At 38.4% G+C, this 15,898-nt stretch overlaps 1 protein-coding gene across 9 annotated transcripts in view; it reads right to left on the bottom strand.

The window, feature by feature from the left end:
- HP1BP3 (heterochromatin protein 1 binding protein 3) overlaps positions 1-15,898 on the bottom strand; it is a 36,828-nt gene that overhangs the window by 4,710 nt on the left and 16,220 nt on the right. For 8 of the 9 annotated variants that reach the window (XM_025278789.3, XM_025278790.3, XM_044938168.2 and 5 more), the window contains 3 exons: positions 15,516-15,670; positions 5,164-5,254; positions 477-636 (listed from right to left, as the gene is read on the bottom strand). In XM_025278789.3, coding sequence (XP_025134574.1) covers positions 477-636; positions 5,164-5,254; positions 15,516-15,670 — 406 coding nt within the window. Of the gene's footprint in view, positions 1-476; positions 730-5,163; positions 5,255-15,515; positions 15,671-15,898 lie in introns of those variants that run through there. The other variant, XM_044938170.1, reaches the window with a different exon arrangement.

Below are 15,898 nucleotides of genomic sequence, written 5' to 3'. Positions count from 1 at the left end.
TATTTTAACCCACTGGTTTGGTTTCAGGCTGACGTTAGATATTTTGGTAAACATTCAGAAGAAGGTAAAAATATACTATACTTGAAAGTTGTTTTTTTTTTTGGCCATGCTAATGGACTGTGGGAAAACCACATCCCCTGCATTGGAAGCTAGAAATCTTAACCACTGTACTGCTGGGAAGTCCCACTTGAGAGGTGTTTTGAACCTAGAAATTTATCTCTATTAGCATAAAAAACCTTTATAGCAAAGTGACATCAAATTCTAATCCTAAGCAGACACTATAAATTAAGGGTAAGTCTTGATTATTTTTGTTTGTCTTTTTGTAAACAGTAAATTTATAAAGTTGTTCCCTCTTGGTTTTCAGTCAGTAGTTAATGCTCTTTCATTAACAGCATGATGTCTAAGGATATTCCCACAAGATAACTTCCCCCACCTTCCCTGGGTCCCCACTGAACGTGCTCAACTCTAAGTCTTACTTTGATAGTTAGAATTGGTCCCTGGGTGGTTCTCCAGGACATACTTCTTCAGAGCGGTGGTGGAACAGGTCTTCGGCTCATTCATGGCAGCAATGGCAGACAAGATTGCATATTCCATCAGGCTTCCACCAAGCAGGGGTTTCTCCCCTGATTTCTTCAGCTGTTTTCCAAGGAGGAAGAGAAAAGCATCAAGACAACACTCTCCCAAAGCAGCTCAAGACAAGACTCCTCTGCACCAGGTGGGTCGGAGTTCCTGCATTAGCACAGATACGTTTTACAATAAATTGTCAGGTTAGGGACTTTCTCTTCCCACTCATTAGGTATTCAATCTAACTGAGGAGTCCCAACCCTCCTGTGGATATTTTCTCCTCCTATCTATCCCTCCATCCAACTGAAAATAGCAAAAGCCAACCTAACCCAAAGAGAGTGACAGCTCTGCTCCGAAAAGGGGGTTATGACTGTGTCCCTGGCAAGGTAGCACCTGTGAGGCTACTCCCTTTTCCTGAACTTGAAAAATATGAGTATTTACAAAAATAACAGTCTTTTTAATCTTGTAAGGAAAACAGCAAAAAGTCTGACAAATATCTGGGGTATAACAAAATTATATAGCATATTTCAAGGACAAAAGGCAACAGAGCTAACAAAGGTGGCACCAGTAAGCAAAAAGGTTCAAGAACAAACTGAGGTATGGTCTATAATAGTGATTCTCAAAAGAAAGGTCCAAAACCCCCAAAGGGTTCCTGAGACCCTTTCAGAGGATCTGCAAGGCTAAAATGGTTTTCATAATAATACTAAGATGGGTTTGCCTTTTTCACTGTGACGACATTTGCACTGATGGTGGAAAAACAATGAGTAAAACTGCTGTTACTTTACTACAAATCATGGTGAAGGCGCAGAAATGTACCAGTAGTTAGTGTGTTTTTCACTACTATAGACTTAAGAAAGGAAATGGCGACCCACTCCAGTATTCTTGCCTGAAGAATCCCTGGTGGGCTACAGTCCACGGGGTCGCAAAGAGTCGGACACAACTGAGCGACTTCATTTTCACTTTACTTAAGAAAAATAAAAGCTAGCTTCACATACGAATGTCTTTGATATAAAAATGATTTTATTAAATCTCAACTCCAACACATGTCTTTTTGATACTCTATGGGGCAAAATGAGAAGAATGTATAAGGCATGCCAGCTGCATGTGGAGGGATGGTGATCGTCTCAAGGAAAATCACCTAGTGATTGAGTTCTGAGCTGAATTAGCTCCATTTTTCATGGAATACCCTTTTTACTTGAAGGAACGATTAATAGATGATCTATGGTCATCCAGACTTGGGTATCTGGTAGACATTTTCTTGAAAATGAATTAGGTAAGCCTATCAACTCAAGGAAAACAACGAAGAGTATTTGTTACCAAATGATAAATTTAACTTGTCAAGAGATTAATTGTGGAAAATCTACACCTACCATTATGAGCACAATAATTTCCCAATACTTAATTGAGACCAGTAGGTGATGTTAATGAATATAATTTTTGTTATTTTTGATGAAATATGTCAACATTTAAAAAATCTGCATGATTCAGTGAACTATTTTTGAAACGACTGTATTATAAAATTACACTCAAAGTTCAAAAACTGCACTCAAATTTCAAGACAGACTGTCAGTAATGCCTAACGCGGTAGGGATTACTGACAACAGACCAAAGAATTTAAGGTTACAGAGTACAAGGAGCTCACTAATACGGTTTCAGGCTTCACACAGCAACTTTATTGTAATTTAAGAAATACCACAAGATTAATTAACATAATATACTATATTAACAGAATTAAGGACAAAAAGCATATGATCATCTCAAGAGTTTTAGAACAGTATGTGAGAAATCCAACCACCGTTCATCATAAACTTCCAACAAATTAGTAATAGAACTTTCTCAATCTGATAATAGGCATTTATGAAAAATCTACAGCTTTAATGGTGAAAAAATGAATGTTTTCCCTTTAAGATGGGTAACAAGACAAAGACATCTATTCTCATCACTGTAATAGATGTTCTATCCAGTGCACAGGCATGGAGGGGGAAAAAAAAAAAGACATTCAGATTGGAAAGGAAGAAGTAAAATGGTCTTTGTTTGCAGATGACATTATCCTATATGTAGAAAATTCTAGGGAATCCACCCCCAAAGTCCCAAGGAACCTACAAAAAATTCTAAACTAGTAAATGAGTTCAGCAGATCGCAGGATACAAGAACAATAGACAAACCAAATGTATTTCTACTGGACAGCAGTGAGCACTCTGAAAAATGAAAATAAAGTTCCATTCACAATAGCATGGAAAAAGAACAAAATATTAGGAATAAATTCAACAAAAGAAATTTAAGATCTATACACTGAAAACTACAAAGCACTGCTGAGAGAAGTTAAAGATCTAAATAAACGATGAGACAATGCTTGTCACTGCACTGGAAAACTCAACATTGTAAAGGCAGTGATTCCTTCTGGATTGATCTATAGGTTCAATGCAATTTCTACCAAAACCTCAGGTGGATTTTTGTGATGAGTGAATTGTAAAAACCATACAGAAATGCACAAGACCCAGAGCAGTCAAAGCAATTTTGAAAAAGAAAAGGTTAAGAGAGGATTTATATTTCCCAATTTCAAAACTTACTATATAACTAGTCATCAAGATAGTGTGATCCTGACATGAAGATTCACATATAGATCAATGGAACAGAACTGAAGAGTCCAGAATAAAACCCTTACACTCATGGGTCAATTACATTTTGATAAGAGTGCCAAGGCAATTCAACAAGGAAGGGACAGTCTTTTCAATAAGTGGTGTTGGGACAATTGGATGTCCACAAGCAGAAACACGAATTTATATCCTCATCACATATCATAAATGGATCACAGCTCTACATGTAAGAGTTAAAACTATAAACACTCAAAAGATAAGAGTAAATCTTGATTTCAAGCCAGGCAATGATTTATTAGATAAGTCATTAACAAACAAGCAACTCAGAAAAATGATCAACTGGATTTTACCAAAATTAAACACTTTTGTGCGTCAAAAGACACCATTAACTTAAGAAAGTGAAACCATGGGTCACAGAGTAGGAGAAAATATTTGCAAATCATGTATCTGAAGAGGAACTTGTATCTAGTTACGTAATTCTTATATAGGGGCTTAAATGGGGCTTCCCTGGTCTCTCAGAGGGTAAAGAATCTGCTTGCAATGCAGGAGACCTGAGTTCAATCCCTGGGTTGGGACGATCCCCTGGAGAAGGGAATGGCAACCCACTCCCATGGACAGAGGAGCCTGGCGGGCTACAGTCCATAGGGTCACAAAGAGCTGGACACAACTGGGCGACCAACACTTTGACTTTCACATATAACTCTTATAACTCATAATAAGACAAATAGCTAATTCTAAAAATAAGCAAAGGATGTGAAGAGACATTTTACCAAAGAAGATAGATAAATGTCCAATAAGTCCAAGAAAAAATGGTCAACATCAACAGTCTTAGGGAAATGCAAACTAAAACCACAATGAGAAACCACTTTGTATCTACCAGTATGGGTATAATTTTAAAAAGACAGTAAGAGAGTTGGCAAAGATAAGAAGCTGCAACTCTTACACACACACTGCTGGTAGGAATGAAAAATGATGCAGCCACTTTGGTAGTTTCTTAAAGTAAATTTACCATGTAATAGGCAGTCTACCCTCCTACTTTACCGCAAGGGAAATAAAAACATATACCCACACAAAGATCTGGACATAAATGTTCACAGGCAATATTAATCACAATAGCTAAAAAGCAGAATAACTCAACTTGTGAATGGATAAATAAAATATGTCAGATTATGGAATACTATTTGCCAATGAAAGGAATTAAAGTATTGACTTCTGCTACAACATGGATAAAACAAAAAAGTATTACGCTAAGTGAAAGAAGTCAGACACAAAAGAGCACATATTGCATGATTCTATCTGTGTGAAAGGTATAAGAAGGTAAATCTACACAGGAAGGAGAGATGAGTAGGCTAGATAGGGATGGGAACAGAGAGTGATGCAAATGGGCACAGGAGTTTTTTGGGGTGATGGAAATGCTCTAAAACTGGACTGCAGTACTAGGTGTACAACACTGTAAATTTACTAAATTTTACTGAATCAAATTGTAATGTAAAATGATTATATCTTATAGTATACAAATCATACTTCAATGAAGCTATTACAAAAAAACTATCATTTGTTGAGTACTGGTACACTATCAAAGAATAGTACTGACTTCTGAAAATTATCCTAATTACTCCACATTTAAGTACTTGGTGTGAGCTGGATTTTCTTCATACACGTAACCCCAAATATATTAAAAGCAGATGCCAGCTGTCTTCTATTAAGCTGACAGTGAAGACTTTTGTAAAAATGTTAACAAATAGTAACCTTCTTCTCAATACAGGAAACACAGTTTTCATAAGAAGCGTTATGTCAATATGTAACGGGTTTATTACTTTTAAAAAGAATATATATCTAAAAAGGTCCTCAGTTATATAATTTCTAATATGGTAAATATTAATATGTATAACCCATATAAACATAAGCTCTTGGGGTCCTCAATAAATTAGAGTATAAGGAGGTCCTGAAACCAAAACTTTTGAGAACTACTTCTCTACAACCAACCCTTTGAGCCTCTAACCTGGAATGTTCCAGAAGCACCTTTGCCAGTTATTTGTTCTAACTGGCCCCTCTCTACTGCTCTCTGCAGAGCATTCTTCAACAGCTGAGGCCTGCAGAGAAAACAGAAAATAGCGATTAATACATCAATGAAGCAAAGATTTGAAAAAACAGATCCAGGGTCATTCTAAACAACTAAAGTTCTATTCCTATTACACGTGTAGTACTTTGTTAAAATGGACAATAAAATAATAAGTTGTTGGCACTCTTAATAAGTGGTATTCTTTTTTTCTTCAAGCAAGAAGCTAAATTATTACAGAACCAGGTACCATACAGAACTATGTAGTATATAGTGGAAGCAAAACTTTTCAGAGCTACTTCTCTAAAACCAAGCCTACAGAACCAATTTCCCACTTGTCAGGGTACTCCAAAAATCTCTTTATTACCATCAGTTCAGTTCAGTCAGACAACAGCAACACAACTTTGTAATCAAGCAAAGAAAGGGTATCTTTATAGTCCCATCTAATTCTGACATTCTCTTGAGGCAAAACTCCTAGATCTAAAATACATGCGCGCGCACACACACACATACCCATGTATACACACATCAACAAAACTGGAGTCATTTTTTGCAATCCAGTTATCTAGAGTCAGCCTAATAAAATATAATTCTCTGAGAAAGAAAATAGGTTTTTTTTTTTAAGCATAGCATCTCTGCCTTTAAAGCACTGTCATTTAAACACACACACACACACACACACACGCACACACACGCACACACACACACCCAGGTCATCAAAATCAAATGGCAAGCATGAGGAAACTGAATTTTATTAAAAACATAAGAATAAAGTGTTGACGCAAAAGCTGCTCTGTCAAGGGGCAATGGTCTGAGTGGTAGGTGGACAATCTCAGATGCAGGGAGAAATCAGTCAGGTTGACTTAGGGCTTAAAGGGGTCTGCAGTACATGACAGGACAAAATGGAAAGCTACAACCCAGGCTAATGACAGGACATCCGAAGAAACAGTTAATTGAAACCCAAAAAGGTTAGTGATGTGTTCTGCCACACCTCTACAGAATTACCAGAATAGCACTCAACCAGCAGAAAATCGTGAGACTTATTTGAAACTGATTACTTGATAAGTTAAATTGAGATCAACAACTTGGCAGCCCACCGAGGGGCAGAATAATGAGGCTCAAACTATTACCACCTGACGTCCTTTACCGAGCTTCAATACTTTTCATTAGAGAAGAAATTTTAAATCTTTAATCAATAAACATTACAGGCTGAGTTGACACTCGAATTATTGATTACATTATCCATATGAATGGAGAAAAAATTAGAGGAGATCTCATGTTCTAATTAATAGGATGCTAAAGAGGAGAAACCATGGGGCTTTCTTGGTGGTCCAGTGATTAAGACTCCAGCTTCCAATGCAGGGAGCACAGGTTCAATCCCTGGTCGGGGAACTAAGATCAAACATGCTGTGCAGTTTGGCAAAAAAAAAAAGTAGAAACCATACTAAGAAATCATGTACACTGTGATACTCCAAATAAAGAAACTCCCTCCCCACCAAATCACAATCAAAATATTTCTAAGCCAGTGCTGTTCCATTCAGGACAAATATGATTTATGTCATAACCCAAAACATACTCAAAGTCATTCATCCCATAAATATTTACTGAGTGTTTATTATGGTTATGCAGGATTTAACACTTAGATCCAGTCACTAAAGAATTTAAGAGATGATGAAAACATAATAATTATGGCAAAGAATTATACGGGTCAGGGTTGAAGTATGTGCACAGAGCTTTGGGAACACAATCGAAGGAATGATTTAACTGTCAAATGATTTTTCTATTACTTGCTCTATAAGTTAGATTCCAACAGAGGATTACATAGTGTGAGTACAACACTGAAACCCTAGACTCTTGTATCAAATTAAATAACTCATCTGAGAAGAATCTTCTTAACCAAGGTTCAAATGCTCTAGGAAATGAGTTATCAGTTAAACTGGTTCCCTTAACATTTTGTTTCCTCAGCAATACCAATCATTAATCTGATATATACCTTACCCTGGGCCTTTAGAAATCTCAAGAGTTCTCCCTCACTCCTACCTTCAGGTAAACCATACTTAAAGTAAGTGCTTCAAACCTGTCAGGCCCTTTCTCTCTCATCACTGCTATAAGCTTAGTATGAGCCGCTGTGGCCTCCCTCCTGGGCACCGTTCTGCTTTGTTTCCATAGTGCACACCACTATTGGGTCATTATATCTATAAAGGCCTCTTTTATTACGTTACTCAACTGACAGGTGTCAGCTTCAAAGTCTTTCAAGGCCTGGTCCCACCTCTTGTTAGTCTACAGCCAATCAGACACAGGATTCTTTCTGTTCCCAAAAAAGAATGCCAATTCTTGCCTCTAAATTTTCTCATGAAGCTCCTTTAAGAATGCCTTCACCACTCCACCATCCGATCTAAATTGTACACATTCTTCTAGAGCCATCTCAATGGGATGGGACACAACTGGATGGGGCCATTCAAGTCCCATCTCTGTAACTTACTGTTAACTGCCAGGCACAACTCCCTTTTCCAAAAAATTCTACAGGATATATGTATCACATTATTTATTTTTGTATATATATAGTTTTTTTCACAACATTTTGTACATATGACGGTGCTAAGTGTTGCTCTAAATGTTTTACACGTGTAGAATAAACAAGAGACACCAACCACCAGAAGAAATAGGTACTACTGCTGCCCACACTTTACAGAAAACTAACCAAACTGATCACACGGACGACAGCCTTGTCTAACCAAATGAAACTATGAGCCATGCCATGTAGTAAAAGACGCCTGCTCCTGGGAAGAAAAGCTATGATCAACCTAGACAGCATATTAAAAAGCAAGAGAGATAACTTTGCTGACAAAGGTCCATTCAGTTAGTCAAAGCTATGGCTTTCCCAGTAGTCACGTAGGTATGTGAGAGAGCTGGACCATAAAGAAAGCTGAGCTCTGAAGAATCGATGCTTTTGAACTGTGGTGTTGGAGAAGACTCTTGAGAGTCCCTTGGACTGAAAGGAGATCAAACCAGTCAATCCTAAAGGACATCAATCCAGAATATCCACTGGAAGGACTGATACCGAAACTCCCAATACTTTGGGCACCGGATGCAAGAACTGACTCATTGGAAAAGACCCTGATGCTGGGAAAGATTGAAGGCAGGAGGAGTCGGGGACAACACAGAATGAGATGGTTGGATGGCATCACAGACTTGATGGACATGAGTTTGAGCAAGCTCTAGGAGTTGGTAATGGACAGGGAGGCCTTGCATGCTGCAATCCATGGGTCGCAAAGAGTTGGACATGACTGAGCAACTGAACTAAACTGCTCGTACTTTACTGAAGGGGAAAAGTTAAGTGACAGAAAAATTAAGTCACTTCTTCAGGGTCACACAGTCAGGCAGTGCAAGAACCAGATTATAAACAGGCAGTCTGATTCCAGATTCTGCATTTTTACTATGTTAGGCCTGCACTTTCAGTATATTAATGAACTGTCCAGAACAATAGAAAAAGCAAGGTTATAACCAAAAAATGAAATACAGTTCTGCTTTCACCAGTGAACAGCCAGGTAACCCAGGGTAAGACTTTTATCAGCAAAATTGAGGTAGGAATACATATTTCTTAAGTCTATTTTGAAAATTACAGAAAACAATGTAAACAGAAATAGTCTTTTTTTTTTTTTTTTTTAACATTTTTTAAAGAAGTGCCCACTTTTATTTATTTAAATTATTTGGACGTGCCATGAGGCATGTCAAATCTTAGTTCCCTGACCAGGGATCAAACCTATGCCCTGTGCTTGCTGTGAGAGCCCAGAGTCTTAACCACTGGACCTCCAGGGAAATCCCCAAAAGTGTTTTCAAAAGCCCTGTACAAATTTAAGGAGCTGTTTATATCAAGGTTTTGTTTTGGTTTTTTGATTTTTTAAAATAAGATGATTAAACAAGTCTACACTTAGAAATAAAAAAGAAAGCAATGCACAGAGTGAATGGAAGTTAAGGGAGAGAGAGGTTCTGAGTGTCAGGAAACCTGTAAACAAGAGAGTTCTACTCTTTGCAACTCCGTGGACTGTAGCCCACCAGGCTCCTCCGTCCATGGGATTCTCCAGGCAAGAATACTGGAGTGGGTTGCCATTTCCTTTTCCAGGGGATCTTCCCAACCCAGGTATCGAACCCATGTCTCCCTCATTGCAGGCAGACGCTTTAACCTCTCAGCCACTAGCCAAATTACCTTTGAAAAACACCTTCTCAGAGGCCAACCCAAAGCCCATGTAAAGCTAACATATCTAGTTTTTCTGTAGGGTTTCAAAAAAAATCATTGTTTAAAAAAAATGAGGTGACTTACATGTTTAAGTCACCTTAAGTCACTTTAAACGTCAGAATCATATTTAGTATGGTGTGATGCTCATACCGTAAGAATTATGTTGGAATGTGTGTGTGTGTTCAGTTGCTCAGTCATGTCCACCTCTTTCCAACCCCAAGGACTGTAGCCCGCCAGGTTCGTCTGTCCATGGGATTGTCCAGGTAAGAAAGCTGGAGTGGGCTGCCATTTCCTCCTACAGGGGATCCTCCTGACCCAGGGATCAAACCTGTGTCTCCTGCACTGGCAGGCAGATTCCTATCTGAGAAGTCCTATGTTGGAATTTAGACTAATAATACTAACATTAGCTATTCTAAGTGGTTAACATGTATGAAGGTTCCTAACAATCCTTGAGTTATACACTGTTTATCAATGAGGAAACCAAAACACAAAGGAATAACTTTTTCAGAGATATAAAGCTAGAAAATGACAGACTCAGGATTTAAACAAAGGTGTCTGGTTCCAAACTCTGTGCTCTTTACCACAATGCTCTACAACCTCCAATACACGGTAGCAGAAATTCATGTCTCATTTCATATGCTCCAAGGCATACATTCCTTGAGTGAAATGGCCACGTAAAGGGCCCTATCAGCTCACTCATTCGACTTACATTTATTGAGCATGTACTCTGAGCTAGGCTTGGGGAAAACAGAGGTCTCAGCTCACTCATTCGACTTACATTTATTGAGCATGTACTCTGAGCTAGGCTTGGGGAAAACAGAGGTCAACAATTTAAAAACCCTGGCTTCAGGAATCTGACATTTTAATGGGGGTAAGCACGTCATTTCTTCACAAAAAGGGTAAATATATAGTATACTAGAACAGGATGAGTGCTATGGAGAAAAATAAGGCAGAGGTAGAGTTCTCCACTCTGGGAGAGGAGGGAAAAGGTTGCAAACGTTAAGTTAAGTGGTCCCATCGACCAAATGCAATGGGTGGACCATGTGTGGATATTGACTTGACTTGAAAAAATAAACCATAAAAAAAGTCATTTTGGAGATAGACAACTGAGGACATTTGAACATGGTCTGGGTACCAGATAATGTTTAAGGAATGTTCAGAATTATGTTAATATCATGATTATATTCTCTCTACATTTATGTGTATATTTGAAAACTTCCAAAATAAAATGTTTAAAAATACTAAGATAGTCAATGCAAGCATGTGGAGTCTTACTCCAAGTTTTTAGAGTAAACACTTAAAGGAAGATAAAGAATAAAGTGGATTATGGCAGAAAACCACCCAGGCAAAGGCAACAGCAAGTATGAAGTCTCTGAAGCCAGTAGCAGAGAAGAGGAGTAGGAGATTAGGTCGGAGATGCATTGCAAATGTAGTATGGGCCATTTTAAAGACTCCACCTTTAAACTATTTAACTGTGAGGTGGTTGAGAAGCCACTGGAAGGTTTGAGTAGCAAGATGGTATCACCTAACTTACACTCAAAAAAGTCTCACTCTCATAGCTATGTTAACAACAGACTGAAAGGGAAGGAGTAATAGGAAAAGCAGGTTATTGCTCTAACACAGGTAAGAGATGATGGTGGGCTTAGAAAAGATTGACAATAGTGGAGGTAATGAAAAGAGGTCTGTTTATGTATATATTTTAAAAACAAAGTCAAAATAACTGTTTAGAGACCAGTATACACCCAAGGTTTTTGACTTCAGAAGCTGGAAAGATGCTATTGCCATTAACTGAGATGCAGGAGGTACGGGAAGTGCAGGGCCTTTCTGGTGGCACAGGAGGGACAGGACTGGGGAAGAGGGGGATGTTCATGAGTCTGGTTTTGGACACATCCAGTCAGACACACAAGTGGTGATAGCCAATAGGTATTTGTATAAATAAATGCGGGCCAGATTTATGTATCTATTGTACACTATGTACACTAGTGTATCTATGTACATGAATGTTTGTGTAATGCACAAACATACATACATTTATGTATCTATGTACACTAGTATTGTACAGGTGGTATTTAAAACTTTGAGAATGAAAAGAATTATCCACTCTGCAGGCATCATAGAATGTCTATCAGACCCGAAGTTGTATCTGAGGGGCATAGTCAGGGTTCTAAGAATGACAGGAAGCCTAAGGTCTAACCCTGGGACACTCAGACACTAAGGAGGCAGGTGGGAAATCTGGAATCCTTAGGAGACTGACAAAGAATGAGAGGAAAAATCAGAAAGATGCAGTGTTCTGAAAAGCAAGTGAAGGAAGTGTTTCATGTAGATGGGAGCCATCAACTGGGTCAAATGCTGGTACAGAGACTTGACCAGCAAGTAAGTATGTCAAGGACTACGAACTGATTACTTCTATGATTCCCATTTCTTTGGTACTTTATGGATGGTCCTAGAGATTCTCATATTGACTGAAGTAAGACAGACAGAGAAAGACTAACTGGCCACTCTGAAGACCACTGAGTGCTTTTCTGAACATGTGGCTTCTGAGTTGAAACCCCAACAATTCTAATTCTATACCTCAGTAATCCAAGGTACAAACACTGGTCCTAAACTACAGCAGGACAAAGTGCATCCAGTACAAAGACTGTCTACAGAAAGGGCTCTGGATTACAAACACAATTTCCCAGAAGTCAACGTAACAAAGACCTTACACAAACATTCAAAACATAAACCCGGTGAATTACAAATTTAAACAAATTAATGTGTCTGCATGAATCCACAAGGACATGTGACAATCTAAATAATCAGTCCAATAATGAAAATAAAAACAAAAATAAATGGTACCTAATTAAACTTAAAAGCTTTTGCACAGCAAAGGAAACCATAAACAAAAGGGGAAGAAAACCCTCAGAATGGGAAAAAATATTTGCAAAGAAAGCAACTGACAAGGGATTAATCTCCAAAATACACAAACAGCTCATGCAGTTCAATTAAAAAAAAAAAAAAAAAAAAAAAATGAATGGAAGATCTAAATAGACATTCCTCCAAAGAAGACATATAGGTGGTTAAAAAGCACATGAAAAAATGCTCAACATGATTGATTATTAGAGAAATGAAAATCAAAACTACAACAAGTTAACACCTTACACTGGTCAGAATGGGCATCATCAAAAAAACTACAAACAATAAATGCTGGAGAGGGTGTGAAGAAAAAGGAACTCCCTACACTGTTGGTGGGAATGTAAACTGATACAGCCTCTACAGAGAACAGTATGGAGGGTCCTTCCTTAAAAAACTGAAAACAGAGCTACCATATAACCAAGCAATCCCACTTCTGGGGATGTATCTGCAGAATATAGTAACTGGAAAAGATACGTCTACCTCAATGTTCACTACAGCACTATTCACAATAGCCAAGACATGGAAGCAACCTAAAGGTCCAGCAACAGAGGAATGGATAAAGATGTGGTACATATATACAATGAGATATTCTTCAGCCATAAAAAAGAACAAAATAACACCATCTGCAGCAATATGGATGGACCTAGATTCTCATACTGAGTCAAGTAAGACAAAGACAAATATATGGTCATCACTTATATGTGGAATTAAAAAAAAAGGTTACAAATCAACTTATCTACAAAACTGAAACAGTTAAGAGTAGAAAATAAATTTATAGTGGGGGGGCATAAATTGGAAGCATGGGATTGACGTATACACACTGTTGTTGCTGCTGCTGCTTAACTGCTTCAGTCGTGTCCAACTCTGTGCAACCCCATAGATGCCAGCCCACCAGGCTCCCCCGTCCCTGGGATTCTCCAGGCAAGAACACTGGAGTGGGTTGCCATTTTCTCCTCCAATGCATGAAAGTGCGAAGTGCAAGTGAAGTCGCTCAGTCGTGTCCGACTCTTAGCGACCCCATGGGCTGCAGCCTACCAGGCTCCTCCGTCCATGGGATTTTCCAGGCAAGAGTACTGGAGTGGGGTGCCATTGCCTTCTCTGATATACACACTACTATATATAAAATAGATAACTAATAAGGATCTGTTGTATAACACAGAGAACTCTTTGTAATGGCCTACATGGCAAACAGAAGGGGAGAAATTGGAAACAGTGACCTTTTCTTGGGCTCCAAAATCACTGTGGTGACTGCAGCCATGAAATTCAAAAGGACACTTGCTCCTTGGAAGGAAAGCTATGACAAATCTAGACAGCATGTTAAAAAGCAGAGACATTACTTTGTTGACAAAGGTCCGTCTAGTCAAAGCTATGGTTTTTCCATTAGTCATGTACAGATGTGAGAGTTGGACCATAAAGAAGGCTGAGCGCCAAAGAATAGATGCTTTCAAACTGGTGCTGGAGAAGACTCTTGACAGTCCCTTGGACAGCAAGGAGATCAAACCAGTCAATCCTAAAGGAAATCAGTCCTGAATATTCATTGGAAGAATTGATGCTAACACTGAAGCTCCAATACTTTGGCCACCTGATGCAAAGAGCCAACTCACTGGAAAAGACCCTGATGCTGGGAAAGATTGAAGACAAGAGGACAGGGGGCGTCAGAGGATAAGATGGTTAGATAGTATCAGTGACTCAAGAGACATCAATCTGAGCAAACTCCCAGAGACAGTGAAGGACTCTGGCGTGCTACAGTCCATGGGGTTGCAAAGAGTTGGACATGACTTAGCAGAAGAACAACAACGTAACAGATTACGTTTGCTGTACACCTGAAACGAATACAACACTGCAAATCAATTACACCCCAATAAAAATGTTTTAAAAGATTTGGAGTTATTAAATTTTCTAAACAGTGGTGACATTACAGTGGCAGTTTTTTAACAAATGAACTACCATAAAAATTCTCTCAGAGTTTTACCTTAAATGTTTGAATGATGAAGATATTATGCTATTTCTATGTAGAAGTGCTACAGAAGCCTGAATTCTCATATATTCTCGGTTATAACTCTAAATAAAAAATAAATGAGCTACCAACCAGTTCATTCCCGTCAGCATGGCTACTGTCAAAAACCAAAAACAAACAAAAAAACACCAGAAAGTAAGTGTTGGTGAGGATATGGAGAAATCAAAACTCCTGTGGCCTGACTGATGGTGGGAATGTAAAATGGTAATAGTCACTGTGGAGAATGGTGTGGTTCTTCACAAAATTAAAAATAGGATTATCATCCAGAAATTCCACTTCTGGGTATTTGAAAACAGGGTCTCAAAGAGATATTAATACACCAAGGTTAACAGCAGCATTATTTCACAACAGTTAAAATATGAAAGCAACCCAAATGTCCAATGACAGATGAATGGGTAGACAAAATGTAGAGAGTGTGTGTGTGTGTGTGTGTGTGCGCACACACACAAATATTCATTCTTAAAAAGAAAGGAAATTCTGACACATGCAACAATATAGCTTAACTTTAAAGGACATTATGCTAAGTGAAATAAGCCAGTTACAAAATTACTGTATGATTCTATTTGTATGAGGTAGGTACCTACAGTAGCCAAAAACCATAGACAGAAAGTAGAATGGTGGTGGCCAGGGGTGCGGGATAAGGGGGAACAGGGGGTTCTTGTTCAGTGAGTACAGAGTTACGGTTTATAAGACTGGAAGAATGCTGGAGATGGGTGGCGCAATGGTAGCACATTATTAAAGTGCTTAAGAGCACTAAACACCGTGCTCTTAAAAATGGCTAACAAGGTATACTTTACATATTATGTGTATTTTATCACAATAAAAAACTGAAAAAATTTAATAATAAGCAGCTGAAAGGACATGGTTTAATACTGAATATTCTAGCAGTTGACCATCAAAAGTTACTCTATGGTAGTCTTATGAAGGTCAACATGTGGCTTGAGTTTCGAAAAGAAACTACATATGGAGATATGAAAAGGAAAATATCATGGGACAAAAAAAGAAACCCACAATAAAAGGTTTTATTCCTAGCTCACCTAGAAGTAATCTTAAATGAGTATTTAATCTCTCTCCTTTCTCATGAAAATGGGGCTAAGGAAATAACACAGACATGTGTGCTTTAAAGCCCAGGCCTCTGGCTTTTACCTGATGTCCACTCTAAGTTTGGGATAATACTGAGACACATATTTCCTGATGAGACTGTAGGAAGCTTCTTTAGGTTCACAAAGGCGAGTAAAGGCCAGTGGGAGGATATCCTCCAGTTTTACTTGTGGTTCTGGATCCACTGCAGAGCTCCTGTTCTGAAATGTAATATCAGAAATGATCAACATTACAGGTTTCTGTTCTATTGCTTCTATATTCAACACAAGGGCTTTCCCTAGCTGACTGCCAAATCAACTAGCCAAAAGAAAAACTAACCCTTTTTAGCACATTCAAACAAATCACAGCACCGTGGTGTAATGCCACTTGCGTGGTGATTTCTTTGAGGTAAAAATTTCAAACTGGGACAGTTAAAAATACATATAAAA

This window comes from Bubalus bubalis, chromosome 2, assembly GCF_019923935.1.
Source record: "Bubalus bubalis isolate 160015118507 breed Murrah chromosome 2, NDDB_SH_1, whole genome shotgun sequence".
In the NCBI taxonomy this organism is placed as follows: domain Eukaryota; kingdom Metazoa; phylum Chordata; class Mammalia; order Artiodactyla; family Bovidae; genus Bubalus; species Bubalus bubalis.
Note: the sequence above shows the minus strand (reverse complement) of the source record. Positions and strands in the feature narration are given on the sequence as shown.